This window comes from Lepeophtheirus salmonis, chromosome 2, assembly GCF_016086655.4.
Source record: "Lepeophtheirus salmonis chromosome 2, UVic_Lsal_1.4, whole genome shotgun sequence".
Classification (NCBI taxonomy): domain Eukaryota; kingdom Metazoa; phylum Arthropoda; class Copepoda; order Siphonostomatoida; family Caligidae; genus Lepeophtheirus; species Lepeophtheirus salmonis.
In genome coordinates, this window is record NC_052132.2 from 18,723 (window position 1) to 44,548 (window position 25,826).

A 25,826-nucleotide genomic window follows, 5' to 3' on the forward strand; every position below is an offset into this window, starting at 1 on the left:
TCAATTAACTTTATATTAACTTAAAATCGACGTAGCTCATTTGACAACATGCGAGGGAGAAATTTTTCTCCAAAACTCAATGTGTGTAGGTTCTCGCTCCGTTCATTCCTAGAGAAAATTTGTATTCTACCTAAATAAAACAATAGCTTGGTGATATTTTTGGAGGGGAAAATCCACCTGGGAAACCCTTTTTATTAAGTGGTAAAGCCTTAGAAAAACATATTTCTCTATTTTTGGAGGAAAACCTATATATGTTATTCAATTAGGGTTATGATTATAGGATCGTTAGTGTTGGATTGGTCTAAAAAATTACAGTCCTATCCGTCCGATCCTAATAAAAATTTTCAGTTCAATTTTTTTTTTTCCATATCAGTCTTTTGTAGAGATTACAACAGCTGTAATTACGTAATTACTACTAACAACGTCATTTGATTCGCTGAAGTTAATCATAATTCATAATTTCTTTCAAGCAAGATACTTGGTGGAGATATGTGATTTATCAAAAATAATATATATTTGACGTATCAAGTGAGACGAAGGCATCGACATCTGACAGCAAAATATATTAGGTATTTTTGTGTTAGCGAGGTAACGTCGTGAAATATATCTGAAGTTAAAAGTAGGAAGTGTATAACTAGAACGTATTATTATACGTTCTAGCTATCATTAATTATTTTCTTAGTTAGCATATTCTTCAATCCTAACTATAAGTGCAGAAAATAAAAAGATAGCTAGGACCGTAGGACTAAAAAACCAATTTATCCGTCCATGCGACCGTTGTATTATAACATAGGAGCAGATTGATAAAAAAAAAAAAAAAAAAAGACTGAAGGGACTGGAAAAAAAGACTGAATGGGGATATGTCTATGGACTGATCAAACATTAATGATCGGAAATCTGTGATAGAAATACTTTAATAATACCCTATGAGAAAAAGGGAAAATTTGCCACACAAAATTGACTGATTAATAATTCTCCTTGAATATAGCAAATAAGTAAAAATATTTTTGCGAAGAATTTCCCTTAGTTCTGATGGACTTTTGTGCAATCTAATTTGAATCCCACAAAAAAAAGACGATATATATTGCATTTTAAAGGGGCTGTTAGCTTTCATCATTTGGTGGGGGGAGGGCTTAGCCCCAAAAATTATCAACACCGTTATATAAATAGGTTTATTATATATATATAATTTAAAATTAATTAGGGGCAAAAAAAAGTTTCAAGTTCCCCCTTCCCCCCAAAAAGGGGCTAAAGACGCTACTGGTGCTTGTAATAAACTTCAAATTATATGCATTAGTACAATCAACTGAAGATTATGATAGTTGTTTTGTCGACAAATTTAAAAAACAATATTTACTCTAAATTATTATAATAAAACTGTATTTTTCTTTAAATACAAACTGCTCAATTTTGATATTTTTGGGTGATCATTTTTGTTCTTTTTCTTGCTCAATTTAGGCAAAAAAATTCGCTCAAAAATCTTAAGTCTAGTGCAAAGTTATTTTTCTTAAATGATTCAGTGCTATATATTTCCAATGGTATTAATTAAGTTGTCTAGTAAAATATGATACGTATGACGTTTATTTTTGATTTAGTCAAATTAAATTTGATCATTTTCTTATTCAATAAATAATTCATTAATATTCGTACTCATTTAGAAAATGAGCGTATTATTAATGGATACGATTATGTATGTATATATGAAGAAAAACCTCAAGTGTATTCATTAAAATATTGACAGCTTTCACACTTATTAAACGTATAAATAATATAATATTCGTGTGCCCGAGTCACGAAGTCATTTAATATGTGCAAAAGATGGAGTAATTTGTTAGTTCTGCTAAATAGTCTTGAACGAAAGTATTTTTCTGGATTACATGGTCTCAAAAAGAATATAATTGCTATTACAAATTTGTATAATTGCCAGGATTTGGGGATTTTCAAACTTATCGACATGCAGTTTAGTCTAATTCAGGACTGAGGATAACAATCCAGTCTAGTTTTGGTCTAGCCATACGGCATCTTAATTGTACGATTGTATCAGACTAGAGGGATATTTTAATGTGCAGCAGTATGCCCTGTCAGCTGATGCACAGGGATAGTATCACAGCCTAAACACATAGGATGAGAAACGATAATTATGACGGAAAACATTTTAAAATGTGACAAATCCAAGCTGAAAGCGAAGTTCAAATCACCAGAAAATGATGCCACGCTGTTATTTGAATTTTTTACCAGAGATTCGGAGTTCCTTCTAGGGGAATTTATATTGTTTTTAAATCGTGGATCGATTTTTTGGACCTCAATATATAGAAAAAAAAAATCTTAATCAATAGAACGATTTATGAGTTGTACAAAATTGATTTACGAAACACATACACCTTCATATGACGTCATTGTGCCGATGTTCACAATTTAGAAAATTACAACAGACCTCATGAAGAATTTATCTATAGAATAGGTCTAGAGTGGGATGGATAAGACCGGCCTTAAGGCCAGACTGAACTGGACTGAATAAATAAGGACCAACACCACATCATGGACAACAACATCTATGTAATGAAGGAAAAGGGATACATAGTGTTGTAAATTCTAAGCACTGCCGGTTTGTTAAAAAAAAAGGAAGCCGAAATGGGATGGTAACCCTGACAATTAAAAAAATATATGGAAGGAGAGCACCTTAGCGATGATGATATTTTATTAAATTTTTTAATAATAGTTCTTCACAGTCCTTGATGTATATAACACAGAAATGGCTCATCTCCATTACATTTATATCAATTTCATTACTAAGTTGGACTTAGTGATATACGATCTATACGGATAATTATATCTCCTGTACACTTCAAACTCATGCCTAATTTCTTCATTATTAATGACTCACTTTTGTCATTGGAAAACAAGTGGAAGATGATTCTAGACTTGTAAAGATAATCTCGATATTTTGGTCTGCAATGCATATTCTATTCTGGTATTATATATTAATAGTTATTTGGAGCTGTTAAGTGATTATGTGTTTGACAAAATATATAACATACCTCTTCACTTCTGTAGACATGTGTTGAAATATCTGAATGTCATTGAAATTCCTACACTTATTGAGTCGGGAATCTTTTTCTAACAGACAAATTGGTGGTCACCATATTCGGATATTACTTTTGCAAAGATCTAAGATCTCCACACAAATAAATAAATTATTGAATGTTTGTCATACTAGCTAATTATAAGTTGTTTTGTTCAAAATAAAACTTAAAATGGAACAAAATAATAATTTATTTTTTAACTTATTGATTAATTTGGTTTTATTTTGGACACACAAATGCTATTTTGTTATTGTGATTGTTGTCAGTCTAGTGGAAATTTCAAAAACCTTCATTTGGTTATATAAATATTCTATGGTCTGTATTAAAATCTATTGCAAGCAATATAGAAGTTGTTATTTTTAGAAAATTTGATTTCACTAGTATTATTGAAATATTTGCTAAGATATATATCTCTTACTGGAGAAAATAGTAAAAATCCCAAGGCAATAGAGGATTATTCAATACATCATTTTCGGTTTTGGTAGCAAGATAATAATTACATTGAACTTTATATCAACATAAATGACAAATTAAGATGTTATTGTAAGTTTATTTTTTTCACATGAGCATTTCCTGTTAAATACATAATATCTTATTCTTAATGCATTATTAATTCTTCAATATACAGACTTTTTTTTTCTAAATCTTAATATTAAGAAAATGGTATATATACCCTTTCTAAAGAAAATGGAAAAATATTCATAAATGGTTAGATGCAGTTGTTCAAAGTTACAAAACAACTCATAGTAATGATAGTCTACCATATTATATTCATAAACTTAGATAGATGTATAGTATGGAAATAAGATGCAAGTTCCCCTTTATATAGTCCCAGGCCCTGTTTAACAATAGTAAATCTTACATTTTGAGTTAGATTCCTTGGAATCTTAGAGTAAAATACAAGTACGGGCCAACGTTTTCATAGATTTGTTACGTTATTACAATGGGATTTCTTACTTCTGTCAAATTTTTGAAAGTCGTGAGCGACTCAACTTTATCATCCACCACTTTAATTAAATATAACCATGATTGCCAATTACAAAAACCATCGCACGTGAGGAAATGCTAGTTATTTACAACTCTAAAGATCCTTCTATTGATATGATATAGAAATGTTGCGATAATTTCTTTAAGCTCTAAATAATATTTTCTCAAGTAGGTAACTTCTATATAAATTTCTAATCCACGGCTATTTTTGGTTAATTTGATTTTCTCGATTACTATGTCTGTAGATAAATATGAATGCAGTAGAATGTACCTAGGTCTATAACATAATTTAATTATATCTTCATATTCAAGTTTTGTATTATTTTACATTATCTCGAATGGGTTTATGCTACGTTTATACATATGGTATGAAGGAAAACCTGGTTTAAGCATAACATATTATAAGTAAGAATCCTTTATCATAAGTAAATGCTAATGCACTTAAAATTAATTATTTAAACATTTATACGTATGTTCATAGGTCAATAACGTGACTTCACGGGTATAACAGCAAAAAAAAAAAAAACACCATTCAGTTGAATTAGTTATTGGCTTCAATCTTTGCAGAGTGCTATATTATTAAAACTCTAACAAATTATACCTATCGGAAATGTAAAACACTTTAAAGAATGTTGATTCTATTAAATAATTAAATGAGCACGAAATTTGCAGTTGACAATAAAATAAAAAGTGGAGTAAATTGCCCCTTTTTTCTGAAACACCCCTAAATTTTTATCATAGCTTAGATACGTATATATTCATAAGTCGGTTTTCAGTGTTATCACATATGGAATCCAAAATGGGTGAGCAGATCAGTCTGAAATTTAGCAGGTACACATGTAAAATACTTTCGACATAAAATGTCGTCATTGTACGAATGTTTATAATTTTTTAACACACATGACGTCATCAACAACTAACAAAATTATAAAAGTCTCCAACCGAAACCCAAGATCAATATGTTCGTACAGTTAGTGATGCGTCAGTCCTTATTTAGGACTGAGAACTGCAGTCCCGTCCAATTCAGTCTCGGTCAAGTCCATTTAAGTACTGCATATCAGTCCTAAAACTTTTAAAGTTCAGTCCTTGATGACGTCAATCAACTTGATTCTTTCTTTTTTTAATCAGCTCTGGTACTGACGGTCTGAAGTACCAGTCCTAAGATTGGACTGTACCAAATAAATATGGACTGAAACTACACTACACACAATTTTGTGCATATAAATAACATTTTGTGACATATGTTTTGAATTTAAATAAAATGTTTTTTACAAAATTCCAATACAGGTATAAATTGATATTACCATTTTGTCCAAAAGTCCCTTAGCAAAAATGGTTTTTTTGTCTTTCAAACGGAGATATTCGTCTTTCCAAGGAAGGTTGAGGATTTCTACCGAGAACCAAATTGAATTTCCTGAAAATGGAAAAAGTTGATTTGATAAGGATTTGGGAATGATTTTTTGACATACTTTTTGTGTGCAAACATTTACAGAAAATACTTAAATATTTTCTAGTTATTCAAAAGATAAATTGATCAAGCAGTAAAAAAATAACATTGTTTGATCACAAAGCAAAAATAGACCTTAAAGAGATATACACAATTTACATAAGTAGCAACTGAAAATAATAAGGTTAGATTGCTCTTAGAAATTAAAAAAATAAAGCTCAACTATTTGAACAATAATATCTATCTTAAACCTGACCAAAAATTCAACCTTCATCTCAATTTAGTAGATTTTCAATCAAAATTGAAAAAGTTTTTTCTACGTTTAGAATATCTCAACTAAACCTTTTTTTTATCTGACATTTAAAAAGTTTGACCTTTTTAATTTTACTTACTCAAATTTACGGCTAATATTGTATTAAATAATTATCCTAATCATTCTTTTATAATTAAATCTGAATTACTGAATTATGTAGATGATTAAAGCACTCAAACTATACATAGATGTTGTCATTTACGTATTTCAGTAATTTCTCAAGACAATAACATATTTTGACAATGCCGCTTATAATTCCTTTCCTTATTTTTATGACTTCATGCTCAAAAGTGTTATACTACATACATTCACATAATAGATGTAGCAAAAGAAAATTCATCATTTCCCCAAAAGATTACTTTGGTAATGTGTATCTTGCGCTGTATAAGTAAAACAGTTTTACACTGCATGGTGTTAGAAAAATAAGACTTCGTGCTACAACAACTTCCGTGACAGTTTTTGTAATTGTTTGACACCGTATTGTTTGGGTTCGCGTCCAAAACGGGCACCAGCAAAGAGGAAATACGCCATATGCGCCCTCTATTTACCAACGCATATGAAAATTTAAAAAAAAAAGAAGGATTTTCACATAAACTAATCATCTGATTATAATAAAAACCAATCCTAAATTAACGCTGAATCATAAAAATAAATCATTATTTTTTCAATATAATCTTTATTGGTGTCAATTAGGTTATCAACTCAACCTCGAAATCGGGAGCAGGTCTTGATGACAGTCTTCTTTGGTAGATTCAAGAGCTTCTCCTGAATCCTATACTTAATCTCGGATTTTTTGTTGTATGAGGATATATTGGTGGGTTGCTCAACTGTGCCAAACACAAAGAAGTCCATGTCGATGAGGTCTGGTAGCTTGAAGGCCAAACTCTGGGTGAAACAATGCATCATCATAATAATTATGACAATTATGTCAACGTTTTCTTTGCAGAGTAGTATGTAGCTGAGCCTTCTTGTCTGCCACACTCTTTTTGATCCACCTTTCAGTATACAGGGTGTCCACGATAAATTGGAACTATCTTAAAATTCAACCTGCTTGATAAAAATGGAATTTGTAGTGTATTTGTTAATATGAAATAGTTAGATATGACGGCAGCATTCCACTCCCTCGTAATGGAGCCCTTCAGGGCCGCGATCCTCTTGTGGCTGATTTTGCACACCTCCCTCTCCAACTTCCCCTACCAGTAGTAATCACACGGATTGAGGTCGGGTGAGTTGGAGGTCTAGGTGTTGCGATCCCAGAAAGTGATGTCGTGGGAGTTGAAGAGGTTAGTGGTCCTCATGGCGAGGTGTGCGGGCGCTGAGTCTTGTTGGAATATGAACTCCTTCCCAGCGTCCGTATCCTTCATCCAGGGGATGACGAACTCCTCCATGACTTCGCAGTACCTTATCGCGTTAACCCTTTCCTTGGGATTGAAGAAGAAAGGAGGCATCACCTCACCATGAGTGGCCTTCATGGATACCGTGAGGATGTGTTGTTTGGCTATTGGGTATGACTTGTACCCGAGGTCCTCATTCACAGCCTTGGAAACCAGCTGCTTGCTCACTCCACGGTTCTTGGCCAACTTGAACAAGGAAGTCCCCGGCAAAGCCTGGATGGACTTCCAGAGGCCTTCAAGGAAGCGGGGAGTGCGGATTTTGTCACTTCTCATGTTGTGGGCCTTGCCACAGACATTCCTCTCAACCTCCCAGGCATTGAAGACCCGGTACACCGTGGTCTTGGGGGTAGTTAAGAAGCTTGTAGATAGCAGAGGGCTTGGGTCCCGCATGAGCCAATTCAAGGATGGCGTCTCTCCTGGCTTGTTCCATGATGACTATTGTTTGTTATCAAAACAATTGTGGTGGAAGTAATAGTGTATTGTTCATGGAGCCTTTTATATTAGCATGATTTAATCCCGAATATCCACATTATGGATCTGGATGAAGTTTAAAGTTGATCCAATTTATCGTGGACACCCTGTATTTGACATCCCTGGCAATGTCCCTCATTAATTGGATGGCTAATCATAATTGATTTTGGCCAATTTGCTCAAGCAACCTGACCTCATCTTGTGATCAGATTGCTTTGCTGTTGAATCATAATAACCTCCAGACTCTTCTATTTCCTTCCTGACTCTCCAGAAAAAAGGATTGTTCATGTTTTGGGAGTTTGCAATCTGAGCATTGTCTCGTCCAGCGCGGATCGCAACAAGGACACACTGCCTTTTCCACGATTGTGGAATAAATACTTCATTGATCGATGACATCTTTTTAACTTACCCCAAATGTTCTAGCTACCAAAACAACAACGTCCTACCTGCACGTGCACAGCTGTTGTAGGTGCACAATGTTCGTTATTAAACAACAGCCGCACGCAGTATAGTTTATAGTGATCTTTGTCGAAAAATATGTCGTCTCTGAACATTCCCTCAGGTGTGCTTTTTACGCTCAACACGATTTAGACAAAATTCTTATGCCTAAGTATTACATATAATTTTATAGGTGGAATGAAGTTTTTTGTTTTTTTTCAATGTTCTATAACTTGAATTCTTCTAAATTTCTGACCTAATTTAAAAATAAACAAAACTTTGAGACTCACTTGTTCCTTGATTTTGATACGTTCTACAGGTACATTCATTCTCTTTCGTCACGTTTTGCAAATCTATTGTTCCTTTACGATTTTTTGTAGGTGTTATGACTTCATGCACATATTTAGTTATTGAGTCTATTGTTGTATCTTTTGAAATGTGACCGGGAGTCCCATATACATACTTTTCAAGTATACTCATAGCCGTATGTAGATCCTCTATGTCTCCTAGACATGTACATTTTTTAGCTGAAAATAATGAAATATACTTTAGTAAGGGAAAAACAGCTCAGATTATGATTCACCTCTCGGTAAACATGTCGGAAAATCAAATTCATCATGGTTCTTCTTCTTTGTTATGTTATATCTTCCATCTGGTCCACACTGAATGGAAATTAAGTCTTTGTTGCTATCTATCTCTCCAGATCCATCAAAAATTTGTAGTGCAAGTGAGGAGTTTTGACATTCAAACCTAATACATAGGAACGTTAAGGAAGTATTAATAAACGATATGGGCAGTCTTCAGATTATTGTTGACCCTGAGTGGACTTTTGGCCGAATGAAATTTTGCCGAGTTATTATTTTTGACGGACATTTCATTGAAGGACCATTTGGCCGAAAATTTAGTGAATATCCAATTGTATATTTTATTTATCTTTTTGCTTTCGTTTGCTATCGCAGCGTCATAGTATTTCCCTTGCTATTGCTCAGTTTCATCACTCGATGTATTTCATCTCTATGAGGTAATTACATTTTAAGTCATGAGCGTTGGTTACTTATATTAGTTTGTAAATAAAGCAACAGAGAATGGTGCTGCCATTAAGCAAAATTATACAATTACCTGAATGATATATTATTTTTTGTATAAACGTATGTTACTTAGATGAGGGTGCTCTGACAATTCTTCTCGGATGCGCCATTTTTTTTAGACAGCTTGTTACAACAACAAGCTAAAGATTGTCACACACCCTAGCGAATAACATATTTTAATAGTTTGCTAATACTCCATTGAATTGTCTCTCATTCAACGCCTCGAAAGTTATTAAGATAATTGGTATGCTAGTTTTATATGAATGAAGTTATTATCACTACTCCCACGTAGTTTTGAAACCCAGAATTTTTATTAAAAAAAATTGAAAATAACTTTATAGTTTTTTAATCGCCAATCTATGTATATTACCAGGCTTTTGCACAAGAACTGTTCATAAGATAAGTTAAATCTGGGGCATTCCATGTCACACTTTTTTGAAATTTTTGAATTGGTCACAACTGATTTTCATCAATTTTGGTCAGGAGCGTGATCCCATCAAAGAAACAATATTTGTAAAATTTTAGACTTGTGAAGGCACGAGGGCCCATTTAGGAGTACCTCAAAGTTTGGCTTCCTTCGAAAGACATTCGAGTAAGGCATAACTACTCTTAAGAATAAGTAAATTTTTCTTTTTTTTCCAATTCATATTTTATAAAAAAATTGCTTATGTGTAAAAAATGTTATGAAAACATTATTGCAAAATATAAAAAAAGGCGTACTGCCATGCTTCAATATTAATTTTGCCAATTTTAGGTCAAAAGTTTAACTTACTCATATTCTATAGTTGTTCAAATAATTAGTGTTGGATCTCAATGAGATCACCTTTATTTAGGCCTATAACTGGAAAAGGTCGTAATCGCCATTATTCTACTACTTTATTAACCTTTTATTTCCTTTCCCTGCTTTGGATTAGGAGATGCAAACATACCTCTCTTTCTCGCATATTTAAGTATTTGGGGTATCCATCACACTGGGTCAGGAATCATGTCTAGTCTCTTTTTTTTAGAGATTCATTTCCTCTGTTCTGTTTTCAGTTTGTATAGTTTTTAGCTCTGGCAGCTTCTAGTTGATCTATTGGAATTTTTTCAAGTAGAGATAATGAACAGTTTAAAGTTTCAATTTCAGTGCTTTTCTTAAACACTTCGTCGTGTGTAACTGATATAGTTTCGTCCAGATAAATTATTTCCTGCGTTGAAATTGGAGATTCCTGTTCGTCATTATCTTTTATTTGGGGAAGCTTTTTTTTACGTTCAGAGTAAAGTCTGTTCCCAGGTTTTATTAAAGTAGGAAATTGTCTCAACAGGGGCTATGAGGGTGTTTAAAGATGTTTCTATTATATTTTTTATTTGAATGTTTGTAAGACCTACACAAAATTTTCTGCAGTATCTTTTTTTTGTTGTTGCAAAAACCATATTAACTAACGATGCAAATAAGCAATTTAATATAACTGTATTTTAACAAATTATTCACTTTATATCAATTTCTATAATGCTGTACTTCATTACTAAGTTTCAAAGGCGAATGAGTCCATATGTAATCAACTAAAAATGCAAATAAATAAAAACAAGAAAATACAAGTACTCTATTATTTTCAATTTCGGATCTTGGTCAAACATGATAGAACAAGTAAAAACCACTCAAATACGTATAATAACAAAACAAGTTGGAAAAGTGCAGTAGACTTATATGCATTACAAAATTTGTAAAAATCAATATAATTATATTGTAATTTATATGTAAATAAGACAGAATTGACTAAAATAGCGATTATGACCTTTTCTAATTATAGGTCTGAATGAAGGTGGTCCCATTGAGACTCAATTTTAATTTTTTGAACACATATATTATATGAAAAGGTTAAACCTCTGGCCAATAATTGGCGAAATCAATTTCCAATGAAAATGGCTGGAGTGCCATTTTTTATACTTTGCAATAATGTTTTCATAACATTTTTTGTGCATAAAATTTTTTTTTTCTTTATACTTTGGCAATAATGTTTTCATAACATTTTTTGCATATATAACATTTTTTTAAATTGAATATGAAGTTACCGTATATTGGGGTAAATCCTATGACATGGGTTTTTTTTTTTTGAAGTTCGTACTCTTAAAAGTATTCAGAAAAAATATAGTTACAAATATTCTTAAGAATGTTATTCATATATAAGCTATTCAGAAAAAATATAGTTACAAATATTGTTAAGAATGTTATTCAAATATAAGAGTACTAAGGAATCACATTGGAAAGGGTCAAATTAATTGAGAAAATATTCAGAAAATACTTCTATATACTAATAATTATTATATAATGTTCCGTTGTTTTCTCAAAAGATTATCTTGGATTCTTCACTCTATATCAATCCGGTTAAGTAAGGTAATCGACAAAGTCTCATCATCGCAACTCGCCCCCCCCCAAAAAAAAAAACAACAACCAAAAACCAAAACAAACTCTTATTATTGCCTCCTGCAACCTTAGTAGTATTATTTTGAATAAAAAGAATAATGCGTTATAAACTTGACAACATTCTCAATCTCAAATCGAAGTTCCCAAAGAAAATTGCAAAAACTTTTTTTAGACTAATTTTACAAAAAAATAATTAATAGCATTTATTGGAATTGTAAATGAAACACAAACCTACCATTATTTTTTTGTACTTGCAAAAAACAAAGACACTATGAAGGATAATGTTGTCTGAAAAAATAAGACTCGATAACTGGTTCATTTTTGCAAATATTGCAAAAATAATCTAATAAAATATTCTCAAAATTGAAAATTTGCCACATTTTTTTGCGCAAAAACCATCGTCGTTTCTCAATTTTCCTTAAAAAACTGTAAATTAACGTTTGATGAAAAAAATTACAATTAAACATCAACTTTTATTTGACAAATTTAAATGCAAACGAATCTCCAGACAAATTTCTACAAACTTTATTCCATTTACTAATGCTATATTCTATTCGAAAGTCTTTTTTTTTTACTTAAAAGAAAGGAAATTACAATTTTCACAGATTTCTTTTTTAGCCCGTAACTTTTTTGATTTAGAATAAAGTTAGAAAACGTAGTAATTCATATAGTTGCTTTTGAAACGCCTATCACTTATTGATAAATAACTCAACCCCATATCTAATCTGCTTGAGTGGCAAAAAACGGTTTTTAGGTATAATACGCCCCCCTTATATAAGCTCCCAAAAAATCAACACCCCGTTGTAGCCTATCCTAGCTGAAAAGAGGGTCCCGTGCAAAATTTGTATAAGGAACATCTACACATACACACATCGTGTATAAGTTACAACTTGTATAAGCATATTATTCAAGTTTCAAATTTTCGTCTTAAAATACATTATTTAATTACAACATCATTATTATGTATTTATGAGTAATATATCTGTAAGTATTTGAACTTTATAATGTGTCATAGAATACTTAAATATTAGTAATTTTGATTAAAGTAGTCTAACAATAGACCATTAATATGATGATCATCTATGGAATATTCAATTATTGTATAATCATTACCACAAGTACTGTAAATCGTTCATTTAAAATTATTCTACTCATTTTTTGTTTGCAACTTGTACAATAGGCCAGTTATCTATTTTTTTGGGTTCGATCCTAAGGTTTTTTGTTTTATCTGATTTGGACTAATTTTTTCCATCTCACTTTAAAAATCGATTTTATCTTCTATCCATTTATAAGAATTTCATACATATGAAAATATATAAACTTCATATTACGTCGTTATATATATGTTGACAATTTGGAATTACACATGACGTCATCAATCTGAGATCTATAAAATCGGTCTAGACCGAATTTTGTAATATAAATGATAAAGGCCACTTTTTTCATGGGACATTTTTTAACGGAATTTTTAAATGAATTATATTATTCATCAATCGACTACCTTCGTTGCATCACGCAACCATTCCTCCAAAAAGAAACAGAAAAGAGGCCTAAACTCCTCTAATAATTAGCCAAATAAGTCAATCTTACCAACTGCGATTTATGTTTTAGATACTCCCAGACTAACATTGTTTAATTATTTCTCCACAATTTTTAAAACGAATAATATATTTGCATTTCATAATATTAAAATCCGACACAGTATTTTATTCAATACTTTTTTACAGTGTTGGTTTGTAATATTTAATTATAAGTGTAGCCATGTTTTTCTATATGATTGCCAAAAAAAAATCATATAAATAATAAAATGGCCAATGTATATGTATTTTTATATCACGACAGATCAACAAGAAATTCTATAAGTATTGCATAACTTATTACTTTGTTTTTTTTTCAAAAAAAAAAAAAAGTTATTAAATAACCATGACATATCAAGTCAGAGGAGGGAATGGCCAGCAGACAAAAAGATAAAAATTTTTGTTTTTGCGAGGTAACACGTACGAGGCTTCAAAAATAGCCAGACATTTGGTTAAAAAAGAACATCCTATACAAAATTCACTATTTATGAATATATATATATTTTTAAATGTCCATTCAAATGCAAATTTCTATTCATACTCCTATATAAGTATATGAGCTAATGATGATAGATACTATTTTGCAAATTTTTAGCACTTCTATTGAAATTCTATTTTCAAGTATGGATACAAAAAAAAATATATATTTATAAAAAAATATGCAAAAGTAGATACATACCGAATCAATTCTCCCTCAAAAACCACATCCGGCTTACGGTCCTTTAAGTAAAGGCCGGATTCATTTGATGGCATAGGTACATCCATGGAACACGTTGCAACACAGCTATATGATCTGTTGGGTAAGGATTGAAACTCTCCGTTCGTTCTACAAACTAAACTTATTCTTCCATCCGTTGAGTTGCTATCCCAATATAGGTCAGGGCCCTTGAGTGTTTGGGAATCATTATGACAGACTAAATCCACTCTTTCTCCAGAGAAATATACTTGTTTTGGTTCATTAAAAGGTTTGAGGGATAAATTGGAAGGGATTTGTTGGATCAAATGACTATATAAACAAACTGGAGGTTCCATGAGTTGACTCTTTGAATTAAATACGATAGTTTGATTGGGTATTTTTCCTCCAATGGACTCTAATAATTGGTTTATACTTTCTGTAAGAGCTTTGGAGTCAATGCTGCTTTTTTTAAACTGGTGTATTATGAGGATTTGTACTTCATCATTATCCAAAGGCTCTAAGTGGATGAGTACAGAGCGAATGTAATGTAAGGAAATATTCATATTCCATTTGAAGAATAAATTATTCAACTGAAAAAAAGAGAGTTTGTACATTATCATAAATAAAAAAAAGCTTACTAAGCTGATTAGGGAGAATTCACAAACCCAATAGTAAATATTAGGTCATTTAGTCCTGTTATGTCAAATGATATGAAATACATATTTAAATATATATTTTAAAAGACTAGTTTTGTGTGGGATTAGAATTGATTTTTGTTATTGGTAATTAGTGTTGTGTTATTCCTCATGTATTTGGTTCATTTTTATTAGGCTTAGGACGGGTCCTTATGACTGAACTGTACTAGAACTGATTTAAAAAAAAAGAACGAACAAACTGTAGTGACGTCATTAAGGACCAAATTTTATAATTTTTTAGGACTAAACTGGAGCGGACCAAGAGTGAACAGGACGGGACTGCAACGTTTAGTCCTAAATAGGATTGAAACAGCCCTATTGCTAATTTACGAACAAATAAAAAAGGATCTAACTTGTTAAAACATTAACCTCATGTAAAGTATTGACATAAAATAGTAATCCATAGATGTTAAATAAATATTACTAAAACAACACAAGTCAAAGTTTTTTTGGTCTTGTATGGGGATGGTGTATTTCTCATGGCTTTCAGTTCAAGAGTTATAAAAAAATACATTTTAACCCAAAGTTTATGCTCTTTAAGGTTTGTAGAGTGTTTTTTTAAAAACTATATCTATATAATTTAGTTTTATTTTTCGCCTTGAAAGATCTTATTGAAAGAAAAAATGTAAAGAGGATAGCTTGTAGGTTCATGTTCGCAGATTCAAAAATAAATAAATATATATATATATATACATTAGGCGATTCCTAGAGGAAGAAATATACTTTCTATATTTATATGGATTTCACCAAAATATTCCTAGTTTAAATGGAGTCAATTTAATACGATAATGTTTACTTATACGTAAATAATTGCAACTCTATCTAACCAATTAAAGGAACATTAAAATAAAATATTTTAACTATTTCCGTGTCTTTTTCTAAATTGGAGAAAATGTTTTGTAAGTACAAAAAAAAAAAAAAAAGACCCTTTCATTGAAAGTAGAATAAATTCCTCATTTTTTAAATCAATGACAAAGATTATAGTTTGTCGTAAGTTGAAGATGTACAATTTCATAATAATAAAAAAAGAACATTAGCAAAATCGATTATTTTTGTAATAAATGGGGATTGAAGAAATATTTTTGTTTATTTATTAAGCTATTCGGGTTTATTTACAGTTCTGATAATTATTGAATTATCTTCGCTTTAATACTATGTTAATCGATATTACCCTGAAGGGTAATGAACATATCTATTTCATCGTAATTTATCTTGTTTCTCTTCTTTGAAACTATATATGAATAATCTCTTACTAAGAACTCAAGTATTAATAATATCTAATGGTTAACTTAATTTAATTCATTTTTTTTTAGTGTTCCATCACTTTAGCGGGTCATTTAATCAATATATATATATAGTGCAATTCTTCATATTGGTTCTTAAATAAAAATAACGTTTATAACAATAAAATATTCCGTGGTCCTTGGCCTGTGCCGTCAAAGCTGTCAATGATAATCTGTAAGAATGTAGTGGGCCTTAGAACTAGTTATATTTGTATAGTTGATATAATCTTTAGGTTATGGGTCATTCCTATCTTTTGTTATGAGTAGTTACATAAAAAATATTTGTAAATTTGGTGGTATAAATATCCAGTATTTAGAATAATTATTTATAAATTTGTATTTCTCAGGAATAATGAGGCATTCCTTAATATCGGAATAAATAATTACAAACTTGATTACTGGAGATTTTATATAAATTTCGATGTTCTGTGGTTTGAGTTCAAACTATGGTGAGTTTTTTTGCAAGACTTTACTTATATCAACTCTATTTCTAAGTATTCCATTCTATGATTGACCTGAAATTTGTTCTGTAGTCATATTTTATCGCGTAACAGGTTTTCTGACTCAGTAAATATTCACTTTCAACATTTTTTTTTGGACGGGTAGGTTTGTATGTACAATGTGAATTGTATATTTAATATTTATGCATTGAATAACCTTAAATTTCCTGGTTGTATGATCAAAGTCATGACCAAGAAGGAGACCAAGAAGAAAAAGAGCAAAATGATTATTAATATATTTGCAAAAGCGTTAAGTGGTTGAAGTAATTAAAAAATATGTAAATATGCATTACCTAGAAATAAAGGTCATCAAATAAAATTTCTTCAACTCTTTTTGATATAATACGAATTCATATTTTTGATATCAAGATCATGGTACGAGGAAAATTGACAGATGGGTAAATTTGCCTCCCCGAGGAAATATGTCCGAGGGGGAACACATTAAATTTATGGAAATATAGATTTTGAAAAAAATGTATAGAAAAAAAACAAAGGATATGTTTCCATTTTTCATGACGAATTTACAAAGTGGTTCATTAAAACCTGAACACTTTGAATTTTAAACATCAACAAAATATAAATTTAAATGAACAATATCATTTCAATAAAATTAATACTATAAATAGATCTGAATCATTAATGTAGCCAGTCTTAGTGGCAATGAAGGGTTCCAGGCATTGGCGGAAACCCTGGCACCCGTTGCAGATGCAGTCCTCTGTCATGGCGTGTCGTTTCTGGCTGGAAGTGTCTTTGTGAGCCTTGATGTTTGGATGACGGACACTGAAGTCCTTCCTTTTGAAATAAACCCTAAAGGTGTTGTCGAGGGGATGGAGATCAGTGCAATAGGTGGTCTAAAAAAGTCGAAAAAGACTTCAAAAGAACACAAAAAGAGTCTTGCAACGGAGGAGATGGGTTTCTTTCATTGCTGGTGTCAAAAGTGGCCTCTTTACCATCACAAGGCTCTTTCTACTCACTTTTTTGCCATCTCTCTGGACAGTCTGGTGGGAAATCCTGAGATCTGAAGTATTGACCTTCGCTGTTTTCTGTAACTCTTCTGGGTCCAGTTGGGGATTTTTGACAGAGCGTTCTCCAATGTTTCGGAGTTGTTGATGGCGTAGAAGGTGGTTCTGGAGATCCCAAACTGCTTGGAGTGCCAGAGAAATAGTCTTATATTTTAGCGACATTTAAAGATATATACATTTCAAAAGATGCGGATTCAAGGAATTATGTTCAAAGATAACTAAAAAATGGGCGTAGGACAATTATCCTTCTTTGTGATATTCGTCTTCGGGGAATTTTTCACCTCAGGCAATTTTCCAAGTACCCAGGATCATATGTGAATAAATTTTTTCATCTAACGTCGAAAATAATTCCATTGAATTACGTTTTGTTCTAATGTATCCAATAACTTCAAAATTGTATTTACTTCAAAAAGACTAATATAATTCCCTGAGGGAGAGACTAGAACTGAAGACTTTGTGAATCGACTTGGACATTTTCATATTAATATGGAAACTTGTCGATCACGTTGAGAAAGAATGGTGGCAGCTTCATAAAAATAAATAAAGGCGTTAAGATCAAATCGGTGTTTGCATGCACTGGTGATTTTGTTATGATGTATATGGTATTACATTACTCCCCGGCAGAAACTTTGTTCTATCAACAAACTTTAGTAACATTTTGGGAACCATGACGACAGCTGCTCCATATATAAAGATGAATGAATTTATAGAGGTGGAACGGCGTTGTGCCATGACGTTGAATCTAAAACAAATTGAACATCTGTTTGCCTTCATCAAGGAGGCAATGCCTAGGAGCTACCCTTTGAAGGTATACTCCTACTCCCGGGCACGGATCTAGGCTATGATTGATATTGGAGGCGGATACATCAAAGGAGCTCTTTTTCAACAATCATATGTACAGATAAAAACAATTTTCAAGTAAATCTACTGCAAAATGTGGCGGCTGTGACAATTTAAAGTTTCTTGAAAAATGCGCCAATTTGATCTGAGCACTCTGTTTATTAATACACCTCGAAAACTGACATGATTAGGTCAGTTTCCATAATCAGCTATCCGATTATAATAACCCATGCATGCTGGAAAAGGCTCTTTTTTAACATATCTACTGTTTGAATTCTTTCATTTCCTTTTAGAATCCGTTGAATCATAAAAATAAACCCTCGCATACAAAAATTAAAACATTGATTAAAATGACACAAAGACTCAAATCCTTTGCACTATGTAAATATGTATTTGCTTAATCATTTTAACTCAGACCAAATATAATTTATTCTGTTTTAAAGTTAAAAAGTATTTCAAAAAAATAAACGATAGATTATAATTAATTAATTATTTTTATCAGTAATATTTATGAGATTTTTTGCAGTAAATTATATATATTATACTAAAAATATAACATAAAACTTTTATTTTTGTAGAAAAAAAAACAACGTAAATATTATTCTTTATCACTGTTATCCCATTCTAGGGCAATTTGAAATGCAAAAAGGAGGAATTATAAAATATGCATTTCCATAGAATTAATTAAAAAGCATTATCACAATTAATATAATTTCCTCTAAAAAAACAATGGTGCATAAAGATAACTCTAAATATAATAAGTCATTTAGAAGTAAATCATAGAAAATATAGATTTGTATTCACATGACATTAATGCTTTGATAACTAATGAGAGTATTGTATCGTAAATTTGTTGTTGACCTAAAACGCTAATAATATTTTTAAAAGGATTATATTATTTCAATAAATGTGCATTGTATATATACAGGCTCCTCCGTCTAAAATGCAACACTTTTTGAAAATGACAGAAATTGCTGTATTCGCTATTTACTACTCCGTGATAGATTGCAGTACATATCTTCCAGGCTCCAAGAAACATTAATTGAGAGTCGAGCCAGAGAAATATTAATATACATATTGATAATCATTTTGCTCTTTTTCTTCTTGTTCTCCTTCTTGGTCATGACTTTGATCATATCATGTGATACTTTTATTGTCTGTAAGTTTTTTTTTTTTTTCATCATTACGTCTTAAAAGATAGTGTACTCAATTTTAAAGAACACTATCCCATAAAATATATTGCACAACCTCTGTGGGCCGAAAAAGTAAATAGATTCTCGAATAAGGGTATTTTGCCAATTACAATGATTTGGTTATGGGTCATGAACCTACTCTTGGCCATATTGACATATTTGTTTTGTACTTTAAAACCCTATTATTTATTACTAAGAAAATATAAATCAAACTAAAAAAATTGTTTCCAATGCAGAGGTAACTCTGACGAAGACGAAATAAAAGATAATTATGACAAAACAAGGACGATGTCTGACGAAGAAAATATTATGACGCAGACGAAATGATGACGGAGACAAAAGCTGACGAAATGATGACGAAGACTAATTGTCGATGAAGACTATTGGCTGACGAAGACAAGACGAAACTGAAATAGCTGTCGAAGTTGATATGAAAAATATTTTATATTATTTCGTAAATCCTCCATAAACCATTAACTCATCGTTATCATGACAATAGTAAAAAACCAACTCATTTGATCCTTTTTATTACTCCTTGTAACCATTTAAACAGAAACCAACGAGTATGATAAAGACCAAATACCATTTTTTTATGACTTAATTGCTGTTTATTTAAACGACTATTGTATAAATATTATATATAAAAAATAGTGTGTAATTCATTTGCCATTAAAAATCATTAAATTGTATTTAACTTTGCTAGCTATATTTTTATGGTGTTTTTAAGTATTTTAATCTGTAAAAAAATTGGCAAGGAAAATATTAGCTCTATGAGTGTTTCTGCAAATTGAGGATAAGAACATTTGTAGTTGTTCATGGTACCATATAACATTAATTTATTTTAATTACTTAATGGATTTTATCATTTTAAAGCTTAAAAAATTAATTAATCCGGGATTGTTAATTGTTTTTACTACTTACCGAGTTCTCTATTAAGTTTTTGGCGGAAATGTACTCTAGAGACGATATGTTTCCTAAAGAATCCTTCCATTCTAATGCCGTCAGATTGTATTGCTGCCATAGACTTGAAACTATTATTTATTTTTGAAGTACAATTATCACTAAAATGCTGTATAATATATAATTACAAGACCTACTCTCAACTTTGGTACAAGAGCATTGATTCTCTTTATTAGGAGACTGAGTATTAAAGGATCCACAAATGTCCCTTTTTGGGATTACAAACTGATCTCTTTCAAACATCCGAACATTGTCCAAGTTATGGCATGCATTTTCTATAATATTTAATGCTTCTTCAGGAGTTAAGGAAGAATCACCCAGGCATGTGCAGGGAATAGGAACACATTTTGGAGATGGATGTGGAAAATTGACTAATACTCCATGCTCGGATTCTGACGATCGATTACAGAGAATATCAACTTCTACATTTTGTATCTAAGGAGAAAAAAACATATTCAAACATACAGAAATGGTGTATATATTGTGGTATCCCCAGGATTATATATAAAGGGAATGTGGATCAAATTGTCGCCAAAATATTTTTCTACAAAAAACAACACAAAATATACATTTTGAACTTTTTTATTGAAAATCAAAACTATGACGAGCATATAGGTATAGAGTAGCCATTCATTCGATATAATCACCGTTGGCATCAATAACGGCCTCAATACGGCCTCTGAACCGGCCGCAGGATCTTCTGACCATCTCATTGTCCATGTTGCCGAATATCTCCTTGATGGAGTCCATCAGGCTGGCCTTGGTGCTATGGGGATGTCTGGGGCTTTGTCGAGAGACATAGTCCCAGACAAAATAGTCCAAAGGATTAAGGTCGGGAGAGTTAGGAGGCCACAAATCCTTGGTTACGACGTCATAACAGTTCTCGGTTAACCACTGCATGGAGATTTTGGACACATGGCAGGGTGCTGAGTCCTGTTGCCACATCGTGTCTCCGGCCTTCATGGACCTGGTAGGGTCATCCTCAACCATCTTCTTCACCATGTCGACAAAGTCGGTGTCCCTGACCTTCCTGTCGGCGCCCTCCTCCTTGGGTGCCCTCTTTATGGTGGCATCAACATCCCAGGTGTCCTCTAGCTTCTTACAGATACGCTGAACAGTCCGTAAATTCACTCTTAAGGTTGATGCAATCGTTGAATTGGAGATTTCACCTCCATTATTAACCAATGCCATGACTACGGCGGACCTCGAAAGCTCCTTGTTCTACTTATAGCTCTTTATGTCCTCATATGATGACGGCATGATGTTAACTGAAGTCCGTATCGTCAGCTGACAAGAATAGCTTTCCTATTTGGTAACCAGTTTTTTATTTGATAATGCCGTCTTCAAGTTATCAAGGTTTAAAGTAGGCGACAATTTGATCCCCGCTCCCTGTATATATATAAATATATATAAAAAAAAAATCAAAAAAGTAATGCTACATTAATATTTTGATGATATTTTTATTATCGATAGTAAATATTTACTTGTAAAGGTGGTACTTTAAGAGAAAAGAAATCACTAGTATTTTTTTTTGTCTTTGTTACCTTGTAATATTAAATATTTATTTGATGAAACAAATTATAACTATATATTTGTAGATACGATTTAGTATTAGGAATAAAGATATCACAAAAATAAACCAAATATAAATAGTATATAACGCTCCTGATATATTGTATATAAAATTAAATTATAATTATAGGCCTTATTAATTAAACTTTAAAATTTAAAAAAATCAAATTTAGTCTACAGCTGTTCAAAAAATAAAAAATAAGTTTGAAATATTAAATTTTTTGGAAAGAAAATGGCTAAAATTCACAGTTTTTACCAAAAAATTAAATTTTGTGGAAAAAATTTCAAAAGTTTGCAGCTGTTTACAAAAAAAAAAAAAAAAATTTTAGGAAAAAATTTACAAAATCCAATCTTGTTGACAAAAATATTTGAAAATTAAATTTCAAATATTAATTTTTTTTTTTTTCAAAATTTAAAATCTATTCACAAAAAATAAAAGTTTTTAGTTAAAAATTTGGAAAATTAAATGAAATTTTTTACTTTGTAGTTAAAATCTAAAATTCTTTAAATTTGTGGAGATGGCTACAGACCCTACATCCCACCCACTGCGGAGGACCCTGATATACAATTTCATACTCCTTCAATATGATGAAACGGTTTAATACATCCTAATTTCCCAGCATCTCCAGCAACCATTTCCTCATACACCGGAGTCATTTCTAAGCCGGGACTCATCTCTGGTAGTTTGCACTTTTGAAGGGTTTGCATTCTAATAACTCTGAGGAATTACCATGAAACTTCAAGTCAGATTCACAAAGTTTGCTAAGAATAGCATTTCCTGTTTGAAGAAATATGCCGTCCATGCATTGATAATGAATAGACTCTCCAACTCTTCGAAAAGGGATCTCTTGTCCCAGGAGACGTATTATGTTATTTGATAAGGATTGTGACGAATTGATGGAACAGTGAGGTATTAAACTACAATTGGATGGCCATTTTTCATTGGAATTAGGAAAAATAAAGTCACCATTGGAACATAAAACTTCCATGTATAAATTCTTATCTGGATCATGGGATAAGGGAATGCTTAAAGATGTGTTGAGGCATGCAAAAGATATAACTTTTGAGGATGGGATCACTTCATCATATTGGGTTTCGTTCTGAAGGTGTAGAATGTTGGAGGGATAGTTAAGGTCTTTCAAAAAACAAACTGGCTCTGAAAAAATATTAGACATAATTAGTGGTGTTCGGTATGTGGTTATCACAGTTATACCGGGAGAATGATACTTTTAAAATAGTGTTTAATTAATATTGGTCATCGTCAATATGTGACATCCCGTATTTTTTTAGCATTTTTTTTTTGGGGGGAGTGTACATTAGGGGGTATCACGGGAGCCCAAAATTGAGCTATCACGCATTCTGATCCCTCAAAAGTTGCAAATGGTAAATAAAAGTCCGTTTTACTAAAGAAAAATCCTGGAGAAAAAAATTTACCCCACCCTTAAAAAAAAAAAAAAAAAATTATAAATAAACTTTTTTCTTTATTTATAAAAAAGCTTTATATGTTTTAAAATATGATATTGCATGATATGTAATTTTTTGCTAGAGTTAAATCCCTTACTTCTACAGCGAAATAAACGTTGCACGCCCCCGGATTTAGTGCGATAATAGACGAAAAAATAAAAATTACTTATAAAAGGGAGAAAATTCTGCCAATATCTTATTTTTTTATTCTATATAAGTTAGTATATGTATAATAATGTGGATAATTATCCTTAATCTTTGCTTTATACTATTTTTAAACATATTATATGTAAATATATCAAACCAGGTACTGACACTTAGTTTTGAATTTCCTTAGTTTATCTCTTGATTTTAAGGTTGACAAAATGTATCCATATCTTTGGTTATATCCGTACACCTTACAGGAAGCCTCTGAAACTTGTTTCACTGCCCTTTCTACAGATTGGGAATGACATGGATATTTCTCTAATTTTAAAGGCTCATTCTTTGCTTTCTGAAGTTCTTTATCTGACCAATATTGTTAAATTGGAAGAACTGAAAATACTATCTTAGACCAATCAATCATATTCATGAAACGATTTGATTCATAGTTTATTTTATTAGGAATTATGAATTGCCTATGGAGGTCATATGAAATATGCAATGGTTGCAACAAAAATGTAGGAATTTGGTCTGACATTGTAATGGGGTGAACTTTCTCTCCAAAGCCCCCTTCAATGGTTGGTGTGTCAACTTCATATGAACGAATTGACATTGAAGGAAGCATTCAAACAAATTGATGGTGGTCATCAAGGACTTAGAATTTATAGGGGCTCAATTGGAAAATCAGTAGATGAAGATTTACAAAAAATCTTATTACAGAAACCTTTCCGCACAAACTGGGGTAAACTTTTTTCTCCTGGATTTTTTTTTAGTACAACGGATTTCTATTTACCATTCGCAACTTTTGAGGGGTCAGAATGCGTGATATCTCAATTTTGGGGCGCCTGCGATACTCCCTAGTGTACATCATTATAAAAACAATTTAATTAATTATTAATAATGTTTTTATTGACCATTTTCTCAATAGTTGGAGGATTTTTTCATTCTATAACTGAATTTTGTTTGGTAGGGCATTAACTGTTGTTTTGGAAGTTAAAGTACGTACTCTGGTTTTAATTCTCATATTTGTAATTGTGGGGTTTTTATGTCGTTCAAAAAAGTTCTTTTCCAATGACAATAAAGGTAAAAAAAAACACCTTTTGAAGACTGAAACTTTACAATTATAACTTTTTCATCGAAATACAATAGAAGATCGAACAAATGGATCACCCTACAAATGGGATACGCTAAAATAAAATTCTAGAAGAAGTTCACCTTTGGCCTTTTATATGACCTTAAAACTATACTTTATTAACTTAAAATAATATATAACTATTGTTGTAATAATAACGACATTTGTGAGGTTTTTTTTCTTATTTGAAAAATAGTTTTAAAAAGAAAAACAAAACATGAATTCATGTTTGAAAAAAGTAATTTTCCGTGTGGGAGTTTGATGGCTGATTTCATTTTTTTTCAAAACAACAAATATTCAACAAAGATATGTGGCCACTAGAAAAGTTGTGCTAAAATTAAATTAGCTCATTTTTATAGATTAAGACCTCCCCTTCCTCTTAGACAAAATAGTAAAATTTTTACCCTTTAAAGATTAGTGGACTTATTCTAAATTGCATTAGGAGGTTTGCAATTTTTTTAAATTTTTCCGTCTTTAATATATGGTGACATTTAAAAAATAAATAAGATTAATTGATTTTTTTAGAGCCCTTTCTTTTTTTCCCAAAATTTATAAAGGAATTGTCTTTATAAATAATTTGTTCACTTTTAATTACCATTTTGACTCACATTTTCTAAATTGTGACAATATTTAGTCTAGTGAGGATTTTTTTTTGTACCCTCTCCCCTCTATTTTTACAAAAGGCGTTCATTTTAAAGTTACTACGTCGAAAATCCAAAATTTAAAGAATGACACCTCCGTGATAACAGTACTGAAATACCAATTACGTTATACAGCAAATTTTAGAATAATCAGTGATATAGCAAGGCCCTCTTCCCACTAGCAAAACAAAAATTCTGCAGACGTCCCCTGGATTGCATGCGAATTACACTTTTTTGTTATGCATTTTTAGTCAAAAATTTATTTAAATACATATACCAATTTTCCTACCAGAATCCGTTCGAAAATATTGATATTATGACAACCCTCGATATTTCACGGATTCATACGATGTTTTTATTATACCATGTAAGCACTCTGTCAGATCAATTAGAGAACCCTTCTCCCATTTTCATTCAACATAATGTGTAAACAAACTCAATTACAGAGTAAACAATCAAACGACTACCTGACTACTCGGATGAGTTTCTTCTCATCAAGATGAAT

The 25,826-nt window shown here is 31.3% G+C and overlaps 1 protein-coding gene across 1 annotated transcript in view; it reads right to left on the minus strand.

Annotated features, from left to right (window-relative positions):
* Positions 1–25,826, minus strand: part of LOC121132258 (uncharacterized) — an 88,422-nt gene that overhangs the window by 6,360 nt on the left and 56,236 nt on the right. The window contains exons 6-12 of the mRNA XM_040727625.2: positions 22,520–23,099; positions 20,509–20,806; positions 20,333–20,442; positions 13,882–14,468; positions 8,717–8,883; positions 8,424–8,660; positions 5,375–5,484 (exon numbers count right to left, since the gene is read on the minus strand). Coding sequence (XP_040583559.2) covers positions 5,375–5,484; positions 8,424–8,660; positions 8,717–8,883; positions 13,882–14,468; positions 20,333–20,442; positions 20,509–20,806; positions 22,520–22,651 — 1,641 coding nt within the window. The 5' untranslated portion in view covers positions 22,652–23,099. The remainder of the gene's footprint in view (positions 1–5,374; positions 5,485–8,423; positions 8,661–8,716; positions 8,884–13,881; positions 14,469–20,332; positions 20,443–20,508; positions 20,807–22,519; positions 23,100–25,826) is intronic.